The 20,010-nt window shown below is 38.3% G+C and overlaps 1 protein-coding gene across 1 annotated transcript; it reads left to right on the top strand.

The window, feature by feature from the left end:
* Positions 1–603: 603 nt before the first annotated feature.
* On the top strand, positions 604–11,452 carry ZNF475 (zinc finger protein 475; the record flags this gene model as incomplete). Its single annotated transcript, XM_082301150.1, is given in 4 exon segments — positions 604–783; positions 787–1,290; positions 7,917–8,097; positions 11,301–11,452. Coding segments are annotated over 4 exon segments (1,017 nt in total).
* Positions 11,453–20,010: the final 8,558 nt, after the last annotated feature.

Genomic DNA, 20,010 nt, shown 5'->3' with positions numbered 1-20,010 from the left:
TGTCTTATGTCTCTGGAGACAGGGAAATTATACTTAAGTATCAACAGAAAAAGCTTATAAACTGAAGACTGCCAGAAATACCAGTTCTATCAGTAAATGAAAATAAAGCATATTGATTATACTCCAGAGCACTTGCATTTCCAGCTTCAGTTTGTGCAAACCCATCTTCTGTCATGTCCTTCATGATTTTACATCATCTGGGACCAGAATTTTATATTTACACTTTCAGCTGATAATTATGGGTAAGAATATATTTGATGTTATTTATCTGCTATTTAAAAATATAACGGGTTAGTAAGTTTAATTATTCCTTGTGATAAACTGATGGTTGGTAACCTTAGCTAGAGAGAGCACATTTATTAATTTGTACTAATTTCATTTGTTTCAGGGTTGTGTAAGAACAAAAGACAGAAGGAAAACACACAGAAACCTGCTTTCTCTGCTGTAACAGCCATTAGGTTCAGTGTTCCAGCTTTGAACTCCCTAATATATTTTGGCTCATGAAAATGGATTAAGAAGATACAGGATCATTCTTAATAACAGACTTTCTCAAGCCCTTTGTGTGTAGGAGAGAGAGAAGTTTCCTGAAATGTTATACCCTTCATGGAAACAAATGTCAAGGAAAAGAATGTGAACAAAACTTGGAGGATTCTATCAGGTGCTGAAGAAGCCCCTAGTATCTCTAACACCTTCCCTTTAGAGCAGGTTTCACCATCTAATGTGCCAGATCTTCCCAGGATTTTTCCCAAAGTAGTACATCTAGAAGCTGGATCCCAGAAAAGGTGACCAGGCACTGCAATAGTATCACAGCCGCCAGATTCTTCAGACATGTCTCGAACACCCTTCCCCAGAAGACCTCCCTTCAAGGTGTGCTATATCTGTGGCAGAGAATTTGGATCAATGTCTATTTCTATACATGAACCTAAGTGCCTAAAGAAGTGGCATATTGAGAACAATCAGCTACCAAGGCACCTTAGAAGGCCAGAGCCCAGGAAACCTGAGGTCCCTGCTGGTGGTTCCTATACACTTGCAGATGAAAATGAGGCAGCTTATTACAGTGCTCAAGCCCAGTTTGTGCCCTGTCAAAACTGTGGCCGAACCTTTTTTCCTGACCGTCTCCCTGTGCATGAAAGGTGTTGCAAAGGAGGTAGCAAACAAGGCGTGAGGCTACCTGACTCTACCGCACATAAATCTGGTAATGGACCGAGATCTGGAACTGGCTCAGCAAGTGGTGATCCATCTAAGGCCCATCAAGGAATGAGGAGGGCTGCACCAGGTGTATCAGACCAGGTAAATTGCTAAGCATGTGCTGTGTGAAAGGGTGTGCATGCATCTTGATGCTTGGCACTCCAGGGCAGACTGGCTTCCCATCAAATTTAAAATCACTTTTTTTTCAGAAGGACCCTTTAGCTCCATGCAAATGTTTCTCTGCTAAATAGAGGATAAAGAAAAGGGAAATACTGGGAAGGGAATAAAGGAAATTACTTCTTCATATTTATTTTTATTTTCCTTTTGAATGAGAGTAGTTGGGTTCTCTGTTGATCTTTAAGAGTTATATCCTCAAGAGGGACCATTGCTTGATATAGTTCCCTAGGAGATTCTACTGACCAGCTTAGGCAATGTTTGGGTGTTATATATTTTAGGATATATTAGGTATTCTTAGTTAGTTAACACAAAATGCAACATTTCATTGTCCTGTAAGCATCCAGCACTTCAAAATATGATTTTCATATTTTACTGTTATTCTTAACCTTGGCATGGAACATGAGTTTACTGAGGACTGCATGTTCAAAGGCAGCAGCTCTGGGTATAACAACAATAAAATAAATAAGACTGCACATTTTTTTCCACTGAATTTGATTCAGAATCCAAGAATAAAGAAGCTGATTCACATTATCCAAAAGCTACACGGAGTTTTGGAAAATGGGGTATTTTTTCTGCATTTGTTTCTGCACAAACTGTCTTTTGGCCAGGAGTTTTGTAAGATAAATGTCTAAATTTAGGTTCAGTGTCCAAATTAAATGGCTTTTTTTTTTCAAATGCGGGTTGGAATCCTGATTGCCTACATTAGTTTTGAAAATGGGATTTAGCTCTCTCAGTCAGCAAAGGAGTGGAATGCTATGCAGAGCATTTCTAAAGATGCTTTAGAAGTCAAAGTATGTAACACGTTAGTTTACCAGCTGCTGAATAAAATGAAGATAATAGCATTACCCTAGCTCACGTGAGACTAAAGACATCAGGAACCTTTTTTTTATTATGCTATATGAGGCCACTAATTGATAGATTTTGGCAAACTAAGGTTCACTCCTCAGGTCTTTTATCAGCAAATTTTACATAATCCACAAGCAGTTGAAAGTGCTGCACAGCTGCATTTATAGCTGTAGGAAAAGTAATGCTGTTTACACTACATTGTGCTCTTTACCAAAGAACTGTAATTGCTCTAAAGGTGGTTGTTCAATGAAAGGCAAGGGTGTGAAGCAGATAGTTAAATCCATTACACATTATTCTGTAGGTTAAAAAAGAGAGGGTGGGGGGAATTTTTCATAGTTATAATACCATCAAAAAAAAAAAAAAAGTTTAGAGTGTGGTTTGGCACTCACAGTGACTCTAAAAAATGTTACCCTCTTGCACAACGTATCTGCTCCCTTTGTGAATTCACTCACATCTGCTGACTTGTTGAACAACAACATTATTACCACTTTTTACTTCTGTGAGCTCTGCAGAGCCAAAATGGAATCTGTTCAAATCTGTTCTTCCTTCTCTGTGAACAACAGGTTTCCTCATTTACTTCCAAGCAGTTACAGTTCATCAGTTGCAGCAGAACTAATGAGGCTGTACAGATTGCAGTTTGTAATTGAGGGACTTTATTATTAACAATGACTTTTAGGAAGGGGTGATGGATTTTACCTCTCTGAGGTCTATTATTGTATTATTTTTAGAGCTGTTCTCTAGTACAGAGTTATGCATTGAACACAGAGGTGGGATGGGAAGACTGAAAGAAATATCCTGTGATCCAAGAGGGTTCTTCAGGACTTGTAGGCAGATTATAAGAAGTTGTCAAAGGAAGCCACTTTCCCATAGGTTTAAATTCTCTGTGAGAGGATCTTCATTTCCAGTTGAACATTTTGAAAGGTCCACACATTGAAGGGTGTGGAAAAGCATTAAGCTTATGGTATTATGCAGATTAGCTATGAACAGGGATAAGGTCTATGTCTCCTCTACAGTCTTCCTCTTTTTCCAGCATATAGTTTTAATTTTGTTCATCTTACCAGCTACTCAGCTGCTTATTAATTCTGTTAAAAAGTAGTGCTTCACTAGCAGTGGAGTTAAATGGTAACTGTTTTGGTCCTCTCTGGAAAGCATTTGGGGAAGCCCCTGTCTCATTTAACAGACATACTCACTGTGACAGTGAATTATTTAAGTACTTGCTTAAAGTCCTGATTCAACAAAACATCAGAGGAAAGGAACAACTGAAAAAAAAAAAAAACCACCAAGCCCTTATATAAGTGTATTTAAGAGAAGTAATGCTACTATACAATCTATGCAATGAAAGATGCCCTAAATTAAAAAGCTGGATTTTCCTCATTTTCAAAATAAAGTTCTGACTGATTTAGTGGTACACCACATTAAAGGGCATTTTAACTTTACAGCTGCAAGCACTTCTCCCTATATGCCTCTGCCTGTATACCCTGGAGTTCTCTTCCCTTTAGCATGTGGCATCAACTAGGCCAGTATCATTACTGACAAACTCTTTCTCAGTTTTGCACCTTTAGAGGTGGAGATTGAACAGCCTCTGTAAACTATCTCTTCCAGTGCCTGTCCTCACTCTCAGAATCAATGAAATATCTGAGTTAATCATGTCTGGCTGTGTAAAACAACAGCCTTTGCTTAGAGACTCTCAAGGGTCACATCAGCTCAGAAATTCTGCTTTGGATTCTGCTGTGATACTCCAAACAATGGAAGTGGTGTCTGGAGCTACTGAAACTCAGACTTGCAGTAAAACAGAGCCTGTGCTCTATTGTTTCATAGACAAAAATGTGTGATGCATATAAGTGAGCGTCAATAAATTGCTATGTGTTTATGAGTTTTGAGGGTTTTGACAACAGATAACGCTGATCTTAAAAGCCTATTAGATGCTGCTGCCATCTGCTGTTTTCCTCTTATCTGGTTAACTACCTAAAAAGGTTTCACTGATCTTCCTTTGCTGAATTGTGATGCATTTTAACACAGCATAAATCTTGAAAATTTGTGTAGAAACAAGCTTGATGTTGTATTTTACTCTAGAATAAAGCCATGTAGCATCTTGGTAAAGGGAAGACTCCATCAGATGCAGAATAATTCTAAGAAAGGTGGGAAGTCAATGATGAGCTTTTTCTGCTCATCATTTTTTTGGTTTTGAACATCCTCCTAGAATACTGGCAAGTAAATTGTAAATATAGAAAGTTAGATGATAATGGACAGTGAAGGGGTGGTTTGAATGAAAGTATTATCATTAGGAATGACTGAGCTTCCTTCCTTTGCTTGTACACAGATGCCATATTCATTACACTGACTTAATTTAAAAAGAAAGCACATCAGGAGCAAAATTGGATATTTCAGTGCTTCCAGTGGAATAGTATTTTTAATTATGTGCATCATCTTGCAGAATTACCTTGCTGTTCAAGGAAATTTCCTACACAGGCATATGAATAGTTCCTATCATGAAGGCTGTTGTGTCTGTTTCAAAGATTTGGTAGGCTGGGAAGTGCAGCTTCAGATACTCATGAGAACCATGCTATACCTTGTCCCTGATCCTTATGCAAAATGTGTTTTACTTGGCAGAGAAGAATGTGTGGAAACGACTGCTTTCATACAATACAATGCTGCTGCTAAGTGCTTGTACCAATCTTTTCCTGAGCCTCTAATCCTTGGGCAGTTCAGGTCGATGACAAGAGCTCCGTCCTAGGGCAGGATGCCTCCCCTTTTTCCATTAAAATACATGGATAATTAAACAAATAAGAAAAGGCAGAGGTGTGTGCAGTCCTGGGTGATAAATATTTATGTAGGGGAGTTTGGAAGTCAGTGTTATTGTGTGTACTTAAGAAGAAATAAAAAGCTTTGTGCAGTATGGAAGGATTTGACCTCATATAACACCATAACAGCAGCCTGGGGCTAACCTTAAGTAATGTCAGGTCTATTGAAAATACATAGTTGCATAGCCCTCTGAGCTAAATAACTTCATTCATAGTCACGCAGACATACTTAGCAGTCTTGGAGTAAAAAAGAAAATACTGAGACACCAGAGGAAAGCCTAACTACACTGTTAGGTATTTGTAGGTATTTTTATAATAACACATATCCTCAGGAACAGACCTTCCCTACAACCCTTTTTGAAAGTTAAAAACAAAGCAGTGAACAGACAGCCTAGCCACTGGCCTGTGAGTAGTTTGGGTTGGAAAATTCTGGTGTTTCCAAAAATAGTTTAGTTTCAAACTGCGGGCCTCCAGATGTGATATTTTGGAAAGGCACACTGAAAATAAAAAGAAATGAAGGGTAAATATCATCAGCTGTAGAAATTCCAAGTAAAGCTTATTGTATCTTGGATTCCACAGTTAAAAAAAGAAAAATCTGTTACTACCAGTTGTTAGGCTAATCTCTTTCAGGTTTTAAACATGTGTGCAGAGAATAATTGGTGTATATAATTGTATGTGTGGTGATGGGTCAATCTCAGTATTTTTCTGGAATAAAAATAACTCTATCCTAAGAGTGATCTGATTCCTTTTAATTAATTCTGCTTTCTGCTGTTGTTTCTGTACCGTTTTTAATTGTGGAAATTACAAAAGACAGACATTTCTAATTGAAAAGATTTCTGCATTTGTACTACTAGGATTCCTTTTTCCTATTCTGTTAGTATATAAAGAGTCCCTACAAACTGAATGTAAATCAAATTGCTCTTTCCTAGTTTTCAGCCAATAAGTAACCATTTAAATTAATGGCAGGAACCTAGCTAATGAAAACTAGTGGGGAAAGTGTGTTCCCAGTGATTTTACACCTAGCATGTTTTTAAGAAACCATTTCTAAAATAGTATAACCGTATGCACAGCAGGCATGCATACTGAAAAGAGTTCTTTGACCTCAGGAGTTTAGATTATAGTCTCCTTATCTAAAGGTCTCCAGAACCCACAAATAAACATAAAGTGTTTTCAGAAGACTTTGTATCTGGACCCAGAGTCTTACTTCAAAATCAGACAAGTTCTATCTCACCACTTGAAGTAAAAAAGTAGGTGAAATTTGATAATGAAAAATTATAAGGTGTTCTTAAAACAGCTGTTGCTGTATTCATCTAAAAATATGAGAAGGCTGTATTTTTATATCTATTAGAAAATATGCTTATATAAAATACTGTGTTATCAAAGATAGCAAGGAAATTCCATTTGAAAGTCAAGAGGATGAAAATGTCCTTGGAGAGACTGTCTTTGGATGTTATATTTCAAGACACTGTGAGAATTTTCCAAAGTCCACCTTTTCCCAGCAAAACTACACTTTATGGAGTAGTATTTCTTTCATGTAAGTGAGATTACATGTGTGATACAGGAAGGCAATCTTATGCAGATTGTTCACTAATGACATTTTCAGACTGTAGCATAAATGTGAGAAGAGCTGCCCAGAATTTCTTGAACACATTGATGGGCTGACAGAAAGAGTCATAAATACTGGAACAGGTTATGCTTTGTTTTACACAGCAGCAGAGGAAAAAATGAAACCCCCACCACTCTTGTTTGAGCGAGAAAGGTTTCCCGTATTTGGTCTGGCGTGGCTGTCTGTCTAACTTGAGGAGGGCAGGGAATAGCTCATCTCTTACTGGTATTCTGCAGTCAGAAGTGTAGGAAGTGCTGGCGGTTGTGAGACCCATCTGTGTCCCTCAAAGTGCTTCTCTACAGCATGTTTTTGTCCTACTTCCTGGAGCACGGCTGGTACTGACACCACGCCTAGCCCAAGACTCGCCTAAGGATACAGCCAAGTCCATAGTCTGCAATACCACAGTAATTATACATTTTTCAGCCTTAGATTATGTATTTGTGAGGTTTGGGGTTGAGGAATCTTTTTCTTCTGTTGTTGAGCTGTTTTTGTCTGAGAACAAAGTAGATCTTCAGTGTGGAAACAATTAGTTGCTTAGAGTCCAGTTCTGCCCTTGCTGCAGTCACTGGCAAAGTTCACACTAAGGCCTTTGGGAAAAACAAACAGTAGTTCCTATTTTGCCCCTCATCCTGAAATATCTTGGATTCGTTTTAGTCTTTGAAGGCCAAGAATTCCACCAGCTAACTGACCTGTGGCAAAAGTGGGGTAAGGAGCCACCATCACCTCTTGGGACAGCTGCCCTCACTCTCCACCTTAAAAGCGATAGTAAGGCTGGACACAGCGCTTTGAGCTGTGTTCTGATGGAAGATGGAGCCTTTCTGTTACTGTACGAGACATCAATAGTTCAGCTGAGGAAGCTTTTGTTGCTGTTTTCCATTTTACTTCTGCTTGGAAAGTAAAAAATGGCTTCAACCATTTAAGGTGGATGCTGCATTGCAACCTAATGAAGCAGAGGAGTTGTTTCTGCATGTGAAGACTTAGCATTTTCTTGAATTCAAAGGTATGAAAATAAAGGAGATGAAACTTAACACAGCTAAGTATTGATTAGTCACACACATGAACTTTCAGCTCATCATCTGTAGAACAAACCTGCCTGTTCCAGGTGCCCAGTTAATGAGGCAACATCTCTTACAAGCTTCAGGACTGAATCCAAGCAAAACCAGACTGAAAGAAACAGTTACAAGGATTTCACAGATATCAAGGTCCTTATCTACATGATTGCTTTCATACAAAGTCATTCTGATTCAAAATTAATATTGAGAACAATATTTCTTCTTCTTCACCATTGTTATTTGCAGGCAAAAGTGGTAAGACAGCCACCAACAGTGATTTGCTACATATGTGGCCGTGAGTATGGAACAAAATCTATTAGTATACATGAGCCACAATGCCTGAAAAAATGGCACCAGGAGAATAACAAACTCCCCAAGCACTTGAGAAGGCCAGAGCCCAAAAAGCCTGAAGTCAGAACCGTGCAAGGTAAGCTACAGACCAAATTAAGAGGGATGAGCAAAAAAGTGGGAGGAATAAAAAAAACCAAAACATATTTTAAAGCAATAGGTAAACAGTTTACAAGTACTTCATTCTCCAGTTTACTTTCAAGAGGTTGTTTTAAGCTTTCCTTCTGTGAAGCATCCATCCATAGAAGTAAGAGTGGTCATTATCTTTGGAACACGCCTTCTGGGACAGTCCCCTCTATGTGTCAGTATGTGCTGAATCAAAACACAAATAGATTAGCAAGCCGCTTCACAGCTACATCACTACCTTTTGACTCCTTCTAACACTGTAGACAGGCATGTCTTAAAACAAGCAAAAACATCCAAAAATAACGTGCAGACATGACGCAGAATCATTAAAATAAAATACCCTCAGGCAACATAGGTGGAGATATTTCAGCCAGATTCTTCTATGGTCAACATCCCATAGATGTTATTGATCCCTTTTTATTTACAAGTCTGAGAAGCTTTCATTGTGAGACAGTGTAATATAAACACAGCGGAGAAAAAAATATATGCAGTATAAAGTAAACACTTTCTTTGTGCCAGTTTTACATGTTTGTGCTGTGGGTTCTAAGATTCCACTTCTTCAGATCAACAAACACTGATGATTCCCAGCACCCACAGAGATGGGCTGCCATATGTATCCCAGGGTTGTATGTTAACTGTAGGATGAAAAGGAATTCCTATCCATGCTTCACCTGGAAGCTGTTCCCAGGACTTCCCTATTCTCACATGAAGTTATTTCACCTTTCCTGCTGGATTCTTTTCCTGGCTCTGCCAGCTGGTCTGAGCTACTTTGGGCCAAGTTTGGACCACTTCCTCACAGGCATTTAATTCACACACACTTTTTTTTAATATTCCCCACAATTTCCTTCAGCTTCCCCTAATGTCTGGAAAAGTAGACAAAGTCTCCTAGAACTCACTTGTGAAAGAGTCATAAACTATATCAGTTTACAGCAGTACAAAGAAATATATCCTCAGAAGACATGTAGGAGAGAGCAGGATCACTGAGAACACTAACCAGATGTTCAAAATAATAATCAAAGTTCAAATAATATCAAATTGGAACTTGGTTAACAGATGCCAAGTGGCATAGTTGAATCTGCAGTAAAAGATGGGTTCAAAAGGTATCTTCATTGTATTTGCTTTTTTAGATGTTAAGCACTTTTTAATTATTACACATTGTATGGTAAAACAGATAGGGAAAATGAGAATTCCATGTGAAAGAAGAGGATGCAAAAGGACAAATCAGGTTATTTTGAAATACACTATTCTTATTTTGAAGGAGTGGAAGTAGAAAGACAACCACTCTTTGAGAAAACAATCTAGCAGAAGGCTCCCAGATATGAATCAGAAAATTGTCTCATTTACCCAATGAGTCATATCAGGCGCCTCACATCTCCTGTGAGGTGTTGTGTGCCCACAGTTCCTCTGGGGATACTGACCTGCTTCCAGCATCTGTCCCTAGATGCCTGCTGATGCAAGCCTGATCAGTTCTGTAGCTTGAGCTAAAATTGTTGTTCCCCCTGCAGCTGCCTCATACTCCTGGCCTTGAGAAAATAATCTCAGTGTTGTTCTTTTTCTGTAATACTTACCCTTGATCATGTGGTAAATGCTGTAACTGACCTTGAGACCACATGCATGTACTGCTTGTCTCACAGTTTCTCAGCTCAGGGGGGAGGGATTACCCCTGTTGTTGAATGAAATAGACAAAGTTCAAAAAAAGCTCAGAAATATTAACAGCTTACGTAAAACTTTTTATAACTTACATAAATCTTTTTCTGAAAACTCAAGTGTCACAGGAAGACAACCACTGCCCTCATTACACAGTGTTTTGTTTGTGGAATGCCTAACACATGCCTGCAAGGAGAAAGTCATCTCTCTTTCTCCCTCTCCTTTTTTTTTTTTTTAATATTCCATAAACTTTCCAAAGTACAGAAAATACACATTCATTTCCTGCAAGCAAAGGGGATACTTGTCTCAGCCAAGAAAAGAAACACTACTTGGTAGCTCTTCTAACAAAAAGAACATTAGGAACAGGCATATTAAGAGATCTAAGGCTTATTGTGGTTATGTGAACCATTGGATATGAATCATATTAAAATTGTATGGGCCTTTAATGAAGAGCTCTATCATGTGCCAATGACAGAAACCATGGAATATTTTTAAATGCACAAATCCTTTTCTTTTAAAAAGTGTCCTCTGCTAACAGTTCAAAGAAAAGAAAACCAATATTTTTCTATATTGTCATACCAAATAAGAAGGGTGAAGCAAATACATCTTCAATTTGAACCATGGGGATTTTTTTCTGCATGCACTTCAAATGAAAACCCTTACGATCTAATTCCAGGTATTAAGCAACCTGCCTGGCCTTTTTGCAAATCAGTTTGAAACAACACTGTGTGAAAATCCATTTCAGAAGGAAAGTCCATTTCAAGATGAAAGTAAACAAGTTTTGGTTTTTTTGACTCAAATTAAATTTTGAAAATACATCTGGCTGTTTGAAGAATGCTCCTGAGTTTTCAGAGCAGCCATTCTTCCCACACTGGAAGATAACTGAGGGTTAGGCTGGATTAGTGTTTAGATGACAATGGATTCATTAGTGCAGTGACCTCACAGGAAGCTGTGGCTTAAAGGTACTGTAGGTTTTGTCCGTAAGGTTTTAGGCTTGTCTAAGATTTACTCCACTTTTTAGTATAACTTGCACAGACTCCAACAGGAAGAAAATTGGGCCCCTTGTCCAGAGCAGTACAAAGAGCATATTCTCAAGTACAATACGCTCCCACCCATTGCCATGGTCAGATAACACATGCTTGTTAAACAGAGCTTGAAATAAAGCCAAAAAGTGAATTTGCTGGTAATAGTATGTATGCAAAGATGTTAATAATTAGCTGAGAATGCAGATCATAACACACAGCATGATGTTTTCTCTGTACTCTCATACAATACAAAATGATTCAGTTTGAAGTTAATTTAATTCAACCCCTGGGACAAAAAACAGAGTCTTTTTAATATATTTTTTACTCTTTTGCTTCTTTCTTTTCTTTTTCATTTGCAAAAGCAATATGGTTTGGTTAAACTGAAAGGCTCAGTCAACAGGTATTTCCTGAAAATATTTTCCATAAAGAGTTGAATGTGGGTCTCCAGAATGAAAGCTGATACTCTCTTTTTCTAATTTTCCAGCCAAAGGTTTCTATGATCTTGATGCTTTAAATGAGGCTGCCTGGACCAGTGCCCAAGCCCAGCTAGTTCCATGTGATATTTGTGGGCGTACTTTTCTTCCAGACGGACTGATCATCCACCAGAGGTCCTGTAAACCAAAACGGGGAAAGTGAAGTGGATGTAACACACATGCATACAAATGCATGCCTAGTCACACAGACACAGACTCACACACATTTATTCTAAGCTCAATAAAACACGTGTGTGTGTGTGCATGTGCACACACACATGAATACACACACAGGCACCCGTACCTTTCAGACAGACCATAAGAGAATAAAATTCATCTGGAAAGACATGGTTATCAAAACTGTGTTATGTAATGATATCATGTGCTCTCTAAAAGTCTCCAGAGTAAAAATCAGCAGTTGCTACTGAAGTATGAAGTCAAATACAGAAAATTAGTTCTTTGAAAATTTTGGTTTTCCTCTTTCAAAGAATCTCTGGTTAGTGTAAGGACCTGTAGCTGAACTTGACTAATCAGAGAACCAAGTAGCTCCTTTAAGCTTGTTCATTTTCCTTTGGGTTTTTCAGGGTTTTTTTTCTCATGTCCTTGTGTAACTGCATCTCATGAAGCCCTTGACTGCTACAATTGAAACCATCCCATATAAAAAGATCCAGTCACATGGTAGAAGCAGACACAGGTTTTTTTTTAAAAACACCCAGAAGTGCCCTCTTCTTGCTTAAGAATGATACTGACCATGTGATTTATCTTCAGCTCAGTAAACTGATCATGCCAAAAAATTTGTAAGTCAGAGAAGCACATCTTGGCCATGAAGTTGGTAAAAGAGAACATTTTAATGTCAAGACAAAACAAGCATGATGTGCCAGATGGCTGGCATAAAATACCACTCTGCCCAGTGTACCAAATGTGGCCATAACAGAGTGCCAGTGCTGGCACAAAGGGTAGGTATTATACCAGAAAGCCATGGGGAAGGTGTTTGAAGGTGCTATTTTGAAAAATACTGTTACGTTATGTAGAGGAATTAGTGCCAAAACATACGGTATATGAATAGGCTAAACACATGGAGGGAGTAATACTCCCTTTTACAAGGTACAGCAGAGAGCAATTATTATTATTTTACTTACTCTGAAGCATTTTATTAAGTGGTGAGGTTATTCAAAAGGTATGACAAAATCCAGTACAAGTTGTGAACTAGCAATCTAGGCTTCCTGATAGGAAAGAAACTGCACCTCGTGTATGGGCTTGAGGCCTAGAGTTGTCTGTTATGTATTATGTGATTGAAGTGACTTTTCTCAGAGCATTCACACTTACTATTGTACTTACAAATCAGAGGAAGTGAATGCTTTCATACATACTAAAACGAAATATGGGTACCAACAACTTTTCTTTTCCAAGCTATCAAGCTGTGTGATTTGTGGAGTAAGTGAAACAAGAAGTAATATCATTGTTCTGTTATTAGAGAAACACCCCTGGCTCCAGCCCTGGCGGGCTGTTAATTCAGACTGGAGAAGTACAAGCATTCTTTGGTGAAAATAATTTCCAAAACAATCAATGGTACCTCAGCAGCCCTTTCATCTTTGGAATGAGGATTGTATAGTCTGAAGATAGATATCTTCAGAAGTCAAAGGTTCAGTTCTACAGAACAAAGCTGTGTAAACCCTGCAGATCTGTTCTTAGTGTCTCCAGCATAAGGAGAGGTGCTGTTGGAGCTGGATCAGTGCCCTCTCTCCTCCTTTTGGCTGGGAGAAGGCATGTGGCCTGAGGACAGAAGAACAGGGGCACTGGTTTGTGATTGCTAGACTGGTTCCTAGGAGCTACTGGCTGGCACCATATACTGCAAGCCCCTGAGGCTGTTCTAAGTCACACCAAGTGCTAGTCCACTGACAAGTGGTTTGATAATTGCAGGATTATGGATGTCATACAATCTCATCTTTGTGTCCCCTCTTCCTCTTCTTGGAATACACCCTTTTCTCAGACATGTTAAGTACTTTTTGGCTACCTCACCCTCATTGGGTCATTGAGATTCACTACAGTCACTTCAAGAGCAAAACGATATTTTAAGGAAATTAAGCCTTTGCTTGGCATTAAAAATTTAGCTCTGCCTTTTGGTGGGATTCACATGTCAGAGTCCTTGTGTCATTCTGAAACTTGGACTTAATGTCTTGATGATTTTAAATCTGTCAGAAATTTCATACAGAACAGTTTTCTGGTATTTCATTGTCAGCTCTACACTTGTATATTTTTTGTTTTTTGGAATTTTTTCCCAAAAAGCAGTGAATATGCCTGATGAGCTGAATGTTTATAAACAATAAAAAAGTACCAATACTAAATGTACATTGTGTCTTACCGAGAAATACCATTGTGTGGGAACTCCTGAAGCCATAAGCCTAGAGTATGTTTTCCACATCATCTTTTAAGGAAGTCAAATGAGGATCTGGCAAATTAAGAGCTGTCTCTGCTAGTAGGTGACTGCTGCTGAGCTCTGAATTTAACGTGGGATTTGAGAAATGACAAGTCTTACCACTCATGGAGTCAAGGCAGCATTGGGCTGTGAGGGTGGATGGTGAGACCAGAGCATGCAGGGACTCAGCTGGAGGCAACAGCCCTCAGAAAGATCTCAAGGGTTGTAGCATACCCTTCCCTCCCCAACTTCATGGAAACAATGATTTCCAAAATATATAGAAATATAAATATCACTGACATAGGAGTGCATATTGCTCCATTTCAGACTGTCACTCACATCACAAGACTTCTCTGTCACAAGCTTTTCTGCTGAGCTCACCAGCTCTGGTGTGTGTGCCAGTGATGACGGTAAGTTCAAAGCAAGCTTTGTTCACTAGGAGAAGCACTTAGAGTACCTTCATGGTTTGCTCTCAACAAAGTTAAAATGAGATCTTATGAGAATTTTTCATTATTGCTTGGCATGTATCATTCTAAATTTTTTTGCAGGGGAGGAAAAGGAAATGAGAAATTGAGCTACTTTGCTTCCTTTGTTTCTGTACTTTAGTGATTTGTCATTTAACCTTATCTCATCCACTGTCGGCTCAATGTTATTTCCAGCTGAATCCCATGATTCCTACTGACACAATGCATTTAAAGAGCTGGAAAATATCTTCTGGTACTCCAAAACCAGTGACATTTCATCTAGTTTCCCACAATTGTGCTGATAGCATTCCTGGACAAAATATACAGAAAGTCAAGACATGGATTGACAAGCAAACTTCAATGACATTAAACAAATGAGCATGTATTTCCAGACCATAAATAAAAGCCATGGCTTATGTTTCAGTTCAGCCATTTTAACCTACCAGTTCCAAATAAAAAATGAGACATTTTATAAAAGCAAATATGAAGATCACAGTCAAGCTAGAAGAGTTTAACTGCCGATTTCAAAAATTGGGCATTAATGAAAGAATCCATAACTGCAGAGAAGTATTATATGTCAAGTGTTATAATTTATTGAGTTGGGAATGTCACAGTTACCATAAAAACTTCAAAAGATCCTGCATCTTAGGGCAGTAGTAAAAAATGCCTAATAGGCCTGAACAAAACAGTTTCATAGACCCTTTTTCTTAAAGACTGCAAGGACTGAATAGACCACAGCTTGAGGAACAAAAATATTAGTAAATGTAATCTCGGTTTCTATTAAAGATAGTGAGCATTTATATGGATCTGTGAATTCTCTTTGCAGGGCACAGACTTGGAAAGCATATAGCACCATGTAGAAATGATGTTTTCAGTATCGACTACTGACATTTTGAATGCCTAAGCTTTAGTCCAGGGTTTGTAAACGTGATATTTGATTCTGTACACACTGAAACTAATCCTGTAGTAGTATATGGGTACAGGATGATCAGATGCTGACACATGTATGTGTCTTAATCAAATTAGATTGTGCAGTTTTTTATGATGGCACACAAGTTTTCAAAGCCTATGTTTGCTTAACAATAGAATTTCATAGTTGAGGATTTTGGCAGGGAGCTGGTCCGTGAAGAAGGAATTCTAGGTAGGCTTTTGTCTGAATCAGTATTGTCTTTGAGGGTCCTGTGATTAGTTTTGCTTCACAGTCAGTGGGGATGAGGTTTCTGAATTCTGTACTTCTAAACTGTATCAACCACAGTGGGTACAAATGCATTTGCTGTATCAGGAGACATGCTACCCTCAGCTACACAGTAGGATTGTGCAAAAGCAGGATTCAACAGGGGCATGAAGTCCACCAAAAAACAAAACCTTCAAGCCTGGAAAACCCTCCAAGAAGTTGCCTGAAGGACTATAAATTCTTGTGTGCTGCTACTGTTTATTGCCTGGTCAGTATTGCAACTGACATACACAGATTATTGTTGACTCTGGAGCATGGAAGGGTTAGGTACTCCTCCTAAATCTGTATTTCTTAAAAAACTTCTATCATTTTCAGTTAAGAAAAAATTTTATAATCTTCATAGAGTTGAGAAGAAAGAGTTGACAACAGAGCAGGAAAATTTACCTGACAAGTGAGACTCCAGGAGGCCAGACTGTTTAATTTTCAAAAAAAAGATTAAGTACTTCCCTGATAGTCCGTACATATCCAGATTAAAGAGACTTCTTCCCAGAAGAAAACAACTGAACAATTTCCAAGCAGGAATTTGTTGCTAGTCAAACTCAGAAGTAAGAAGCCCAAAACTTTCAAACAGTTTACTGAGATTTTCAGTAGATTGTCTATCGCAGGATTTTTACAAACAAAACTTTTTAAAAAGAAGTATGCATAGGCATAGGTCTAATATGAATAAATTTAGGCCAGCCTTGTATTACACTGTAGCCTGGAGAACACTGGATTTTCTAAAATTCTTCCAGATTATCATGAAATATAATATTGACATACATTTTTCAGGACAAAAAACAGTTTGTGGAAGTCTAAAAAAAATATTACAGGTAACCAGTGGTATCTCTGGGTTAGGTGTTCAAGAATTCAAAGGCAGTGAATCAAAAGAAGAAACTGAAAGATGCATATATTTTAAAAATGGTGCCATCTCTCCAATAATGTGAGCCCCCCCCCCCCCCCCCCCATCAAACATGTAAATAACAAGAGTGAACTGCTGTGTAAGGTAAGAATGTTTAAATTGGGTTAGGATTTGTACCTGTGTTTGGAAGCTGAATCAGACTGCCAAGTCAGGTTGTGATAAGGAGTTCTTCAGAGCAGCATTGAGAGATTTCTGGACAAAAAAAATTTAAAATACAGTCTCAAATGGAAGATAAACTGCCAGTCTCATGAGAAAGAGGAGATTGATTTCAAAACAAGTAAGTGCTTTGCCTTCCTTGCTTTCACTGGCGCCTTAAAGGGAAAAAGATTTACCTAGGTTAGCTCATAGGACTTGTAAATCTAAATAGTTAGGAAACTGGCTGTTTCAGGGTAGTTTCACACTTTATTTTTGTGTTACATCCAATTCAAAACAAGTCATACTTACTGCTGTCTATTTATACCAGGTTTAAAGGCTGGAAAGATGTAAAATAAGGGCTCTGCCAGATACAGCTTGTGATAAAAGCAAATTTCCAAGACCTTTCTCCAGTCTGCAGGCATCATACTCCCTCTTTGTAAAAGTGCTGGTTTGTTAGCTACCATAGCTTTCCCTATAGTTGTTTTCCTCCCTGTGTCCCGCCTCTACAGTTTAGGCCTATTTGATTCATTTGGACTTGCAAGAGGTCTTTTCTCTGAATACCTTTTGGAGAAGTTAAACTTCTCAGTGTATTGCCATGAGGCTGCAAAATGTGTGCAGCATGGAAGAAGCCAGAGTCATGAACATGGATCACCCTCTACACTCCATGTTACAAATCTCTAAGCTGGATGCACTCTAATAATATAGCAGAGCCACATGGAGGCTTTTTAATCCCTTAATATGAAATATTTACATTATATCATGCAAAAGATAAGATGGAAAAGGAGTGTGCATCTTGAAAAACACAGTTGTGACTATCAGAATAAAGAGGCTCAATCTGTTCAGCTTCTCAAAGAGAAGACAGAGAGGCTGTTTGATCTGTCATATTTCGGCTCTGAATTTTCATAAACCAAGTACAAGGGTAGAAAGGATCACTCACAGAATTCCACTTTTGCATACTTAACCTTGACATGCCCAGGATCCCAAGTATGTTTTGTGAACTTCATCTCATGTAGGTAACATAACAGACTAGATACCAAATTCCTCATTGATGTGGCACTAAAAATACCCAGTACAACTTCCAGAATATCAGCTTTAGCAAAGTTTAGACTTCTGAAAAGACAAGGGAGGACACCCATGTCAGCTTGTCTTGGCTCTTTTGAATAATTCTGTGGAAAATAGCAGCAGATCCTCCAGTGTTTTCCATGCAGTTTGGTCTGTGAAGCTGACCCAGCTGCCAGAGAGAACAGGCAGTTGTCAGGAATGTGACTATGGTATGAAGTGATCTGGACAGGCAGTTTCTTTTCAAGGGAGGTAAGAGGCCTTTCTCCTTCTACTGTGCGTCTGTGGTCAAAGGAATTATGTGCCTAGGTATCTCAAGAGATCCAGCTGTGTTTTACTAGAGAACTGTAAGCTATCTAAATGATGGAATGAGCTGTTGGCTTGTGCAGGAGTTTGTCACATGTTAGGAAGGATCTGAAGAAGGTCTGTGGGCTTGATGATGAATACAGGACAAGCATAATGTTAGGCAGCATAGTATTTCTAAGACTGAAGAATGAATAGAGCTTCTATCCAGTAGAGTTTCAGCAATTATTATGTGTGTTATGAATGTCTTGAGGGTTTTTATTAGAACTAAGCAAGAATTTCTGGAGTCTTATCAGAACTATAGTTTGATTTTTTCCTGACCATGATCCTCTTAAGTATTATTAGACTGCTATTCTAAGGGAAAATTTGTCTATGGAGAAGGGGAGGTAGTAGCCTAAGTCCCAAGGTCCTTAGTCAGTGACTCCAGACTAACTTCCTTGTCTAGGGGGCACACTAAATGTCAGCATGTTCCAGGCAAGCCTGGAAGTTTCACAGTACTCCAGACAAGATCAGGAGGACAACTCTGACCCTTAATAGCTGGCACTTCTTTACAACACAGTTCCAGCAATCCAGCCTGAAATAAATGGAAAGATAAACTCAGTTATTTGAAGTCAAAGTTTAATAAAACACAGCCCTTTTTCTGTTTTTTTTTTCTGTTTCTTGAGAGTGTCCTTAGTCCAGTTTATAGCCTCCATCTGTCTGTATCATCCACAACTTGAGTCTGCATTTTTTTCCATGCACGAAACCTGTTTACAACACCTCTTTTTGTAGATAGATGGTTGTTTTGCTTGTGACTTGATTGGCTCACTTATGGGGTAGACTTTTGTATTTTCTTTTCAAATTTATTTTCATCATGTATTTTCACTCTTTTAAATAAAATCATTTAGAAAATTCTGTACAGTAAAATTACACTGATACAGGTAATTAGTTTAAAACAGCCATATGAAGTAGCTATTCTTTTTTTGTCCAAAAGATGCAGTATCATCCTAGTAAAATGAACCAGCCCTTGCAGAACCGTTTAGAGATATTTTTCCTGGATAAAATCAACATGAAAGTATATCAAAGTTTCACTCCTCTCATTAATGAAAACAATCATGAAAACCCAGCTGGCATTGGGAGTGACAGTCTTCAATGCAAGCAAGATGTTGCAATGAATAAAGAGTGGAGCAGGAAAAGGATGCCAGTTCCACATTGTGGTAATACAGATGTTTCTGATCAGTTCCACTTGAGTCAGTGTGGAAGTTTTTGCCTTTCTGAGAGGACAGAAGCTGAAGCTGTCCAACCACACTGCCATGCTATGGTCTGCAGCACTGCATTTAAATGTCCAGCTAACTTACCAGCTGATAAGCTGACCTTGAAAGCATTCTAACCATGATGATCCAAATAGGCTAACACATTCTATTTGCAGACAGATTTTGCAGTATGCATGATGTTCCTTGTTCTGAACTGCACCTGGCTGAACTGCCTTAAAAAAAAAAAAAAACAAACAGGTATTTCCATTCATGTTGTATTTCTCAGAGTGCATCACCTAAAGTCTAGGAGAAATAGAAGGTTAGAATCCTTTGATGAAGGTCAAACATACACGTGAAACATGTTTTTCAATTATATGTTTTCCAAGAAAAGCTTGATTAGACAAGATTAGACAAAACTCTGACCTGGGAATTGGAAAGAACAAAGAAGTTGCACAGATAAAAACTGAGTATGTTTAGGATTGGGTCTTTTGCTAGTTTTAAGAAGTTGTTTGTCCTTGTTCAATAGCATAATGGTCAAGGCACCAAAATCTCTTTAGGAGTAATAGTAGAGGGCCAAACCATATCTTTGATTTTGAATTTTTTAAAGTATTTTTCCCACCTTATTTTTTATTAAAGCCAAAGAATTTTTAGATTCAAAAATCCCCCCAATATATTGCATTCTTTGATTTCATTTCACTTGTTTCCTAAGAGCTATTTTGTGGAAGAAAGAATACTATTATCACAGAACATATGACACTTAAATGGCAAAGTCCCATATGCAGCAGTTTTCTACTAGTTCCCACTCTCATGATTCTTCTAAATCTAAAGAGAGAAAAGGTGTTCAGGAAGCACTTTGTTTGCTGCAAACTTGTCATCGATTTGGACCATTACTCACATCTACACCAATTATGCCGCATCTTGTAGATGAACTGCATTGCATAAAACAGAACTAAATGATGGCTACATTGACACAGTTGATT

The sequence above is a fragment of the Coloeus monedula genome (genome assembly GCF_965178545.1).
Source record: "Coloeus monedula genome assembly, chromosome: Z".
NCBI classification, from domain to species: Eukaryota; Metazoa; Chordata; class Aves; order Passeriformes; family Corvidae; genus Coloeus; species Coloeus monedula.
The sequence above is the reverse complement of the archived record's forward strand: the minus strand, read 5'-3'. Positions and strand labels throughout refer to the sequence as shown.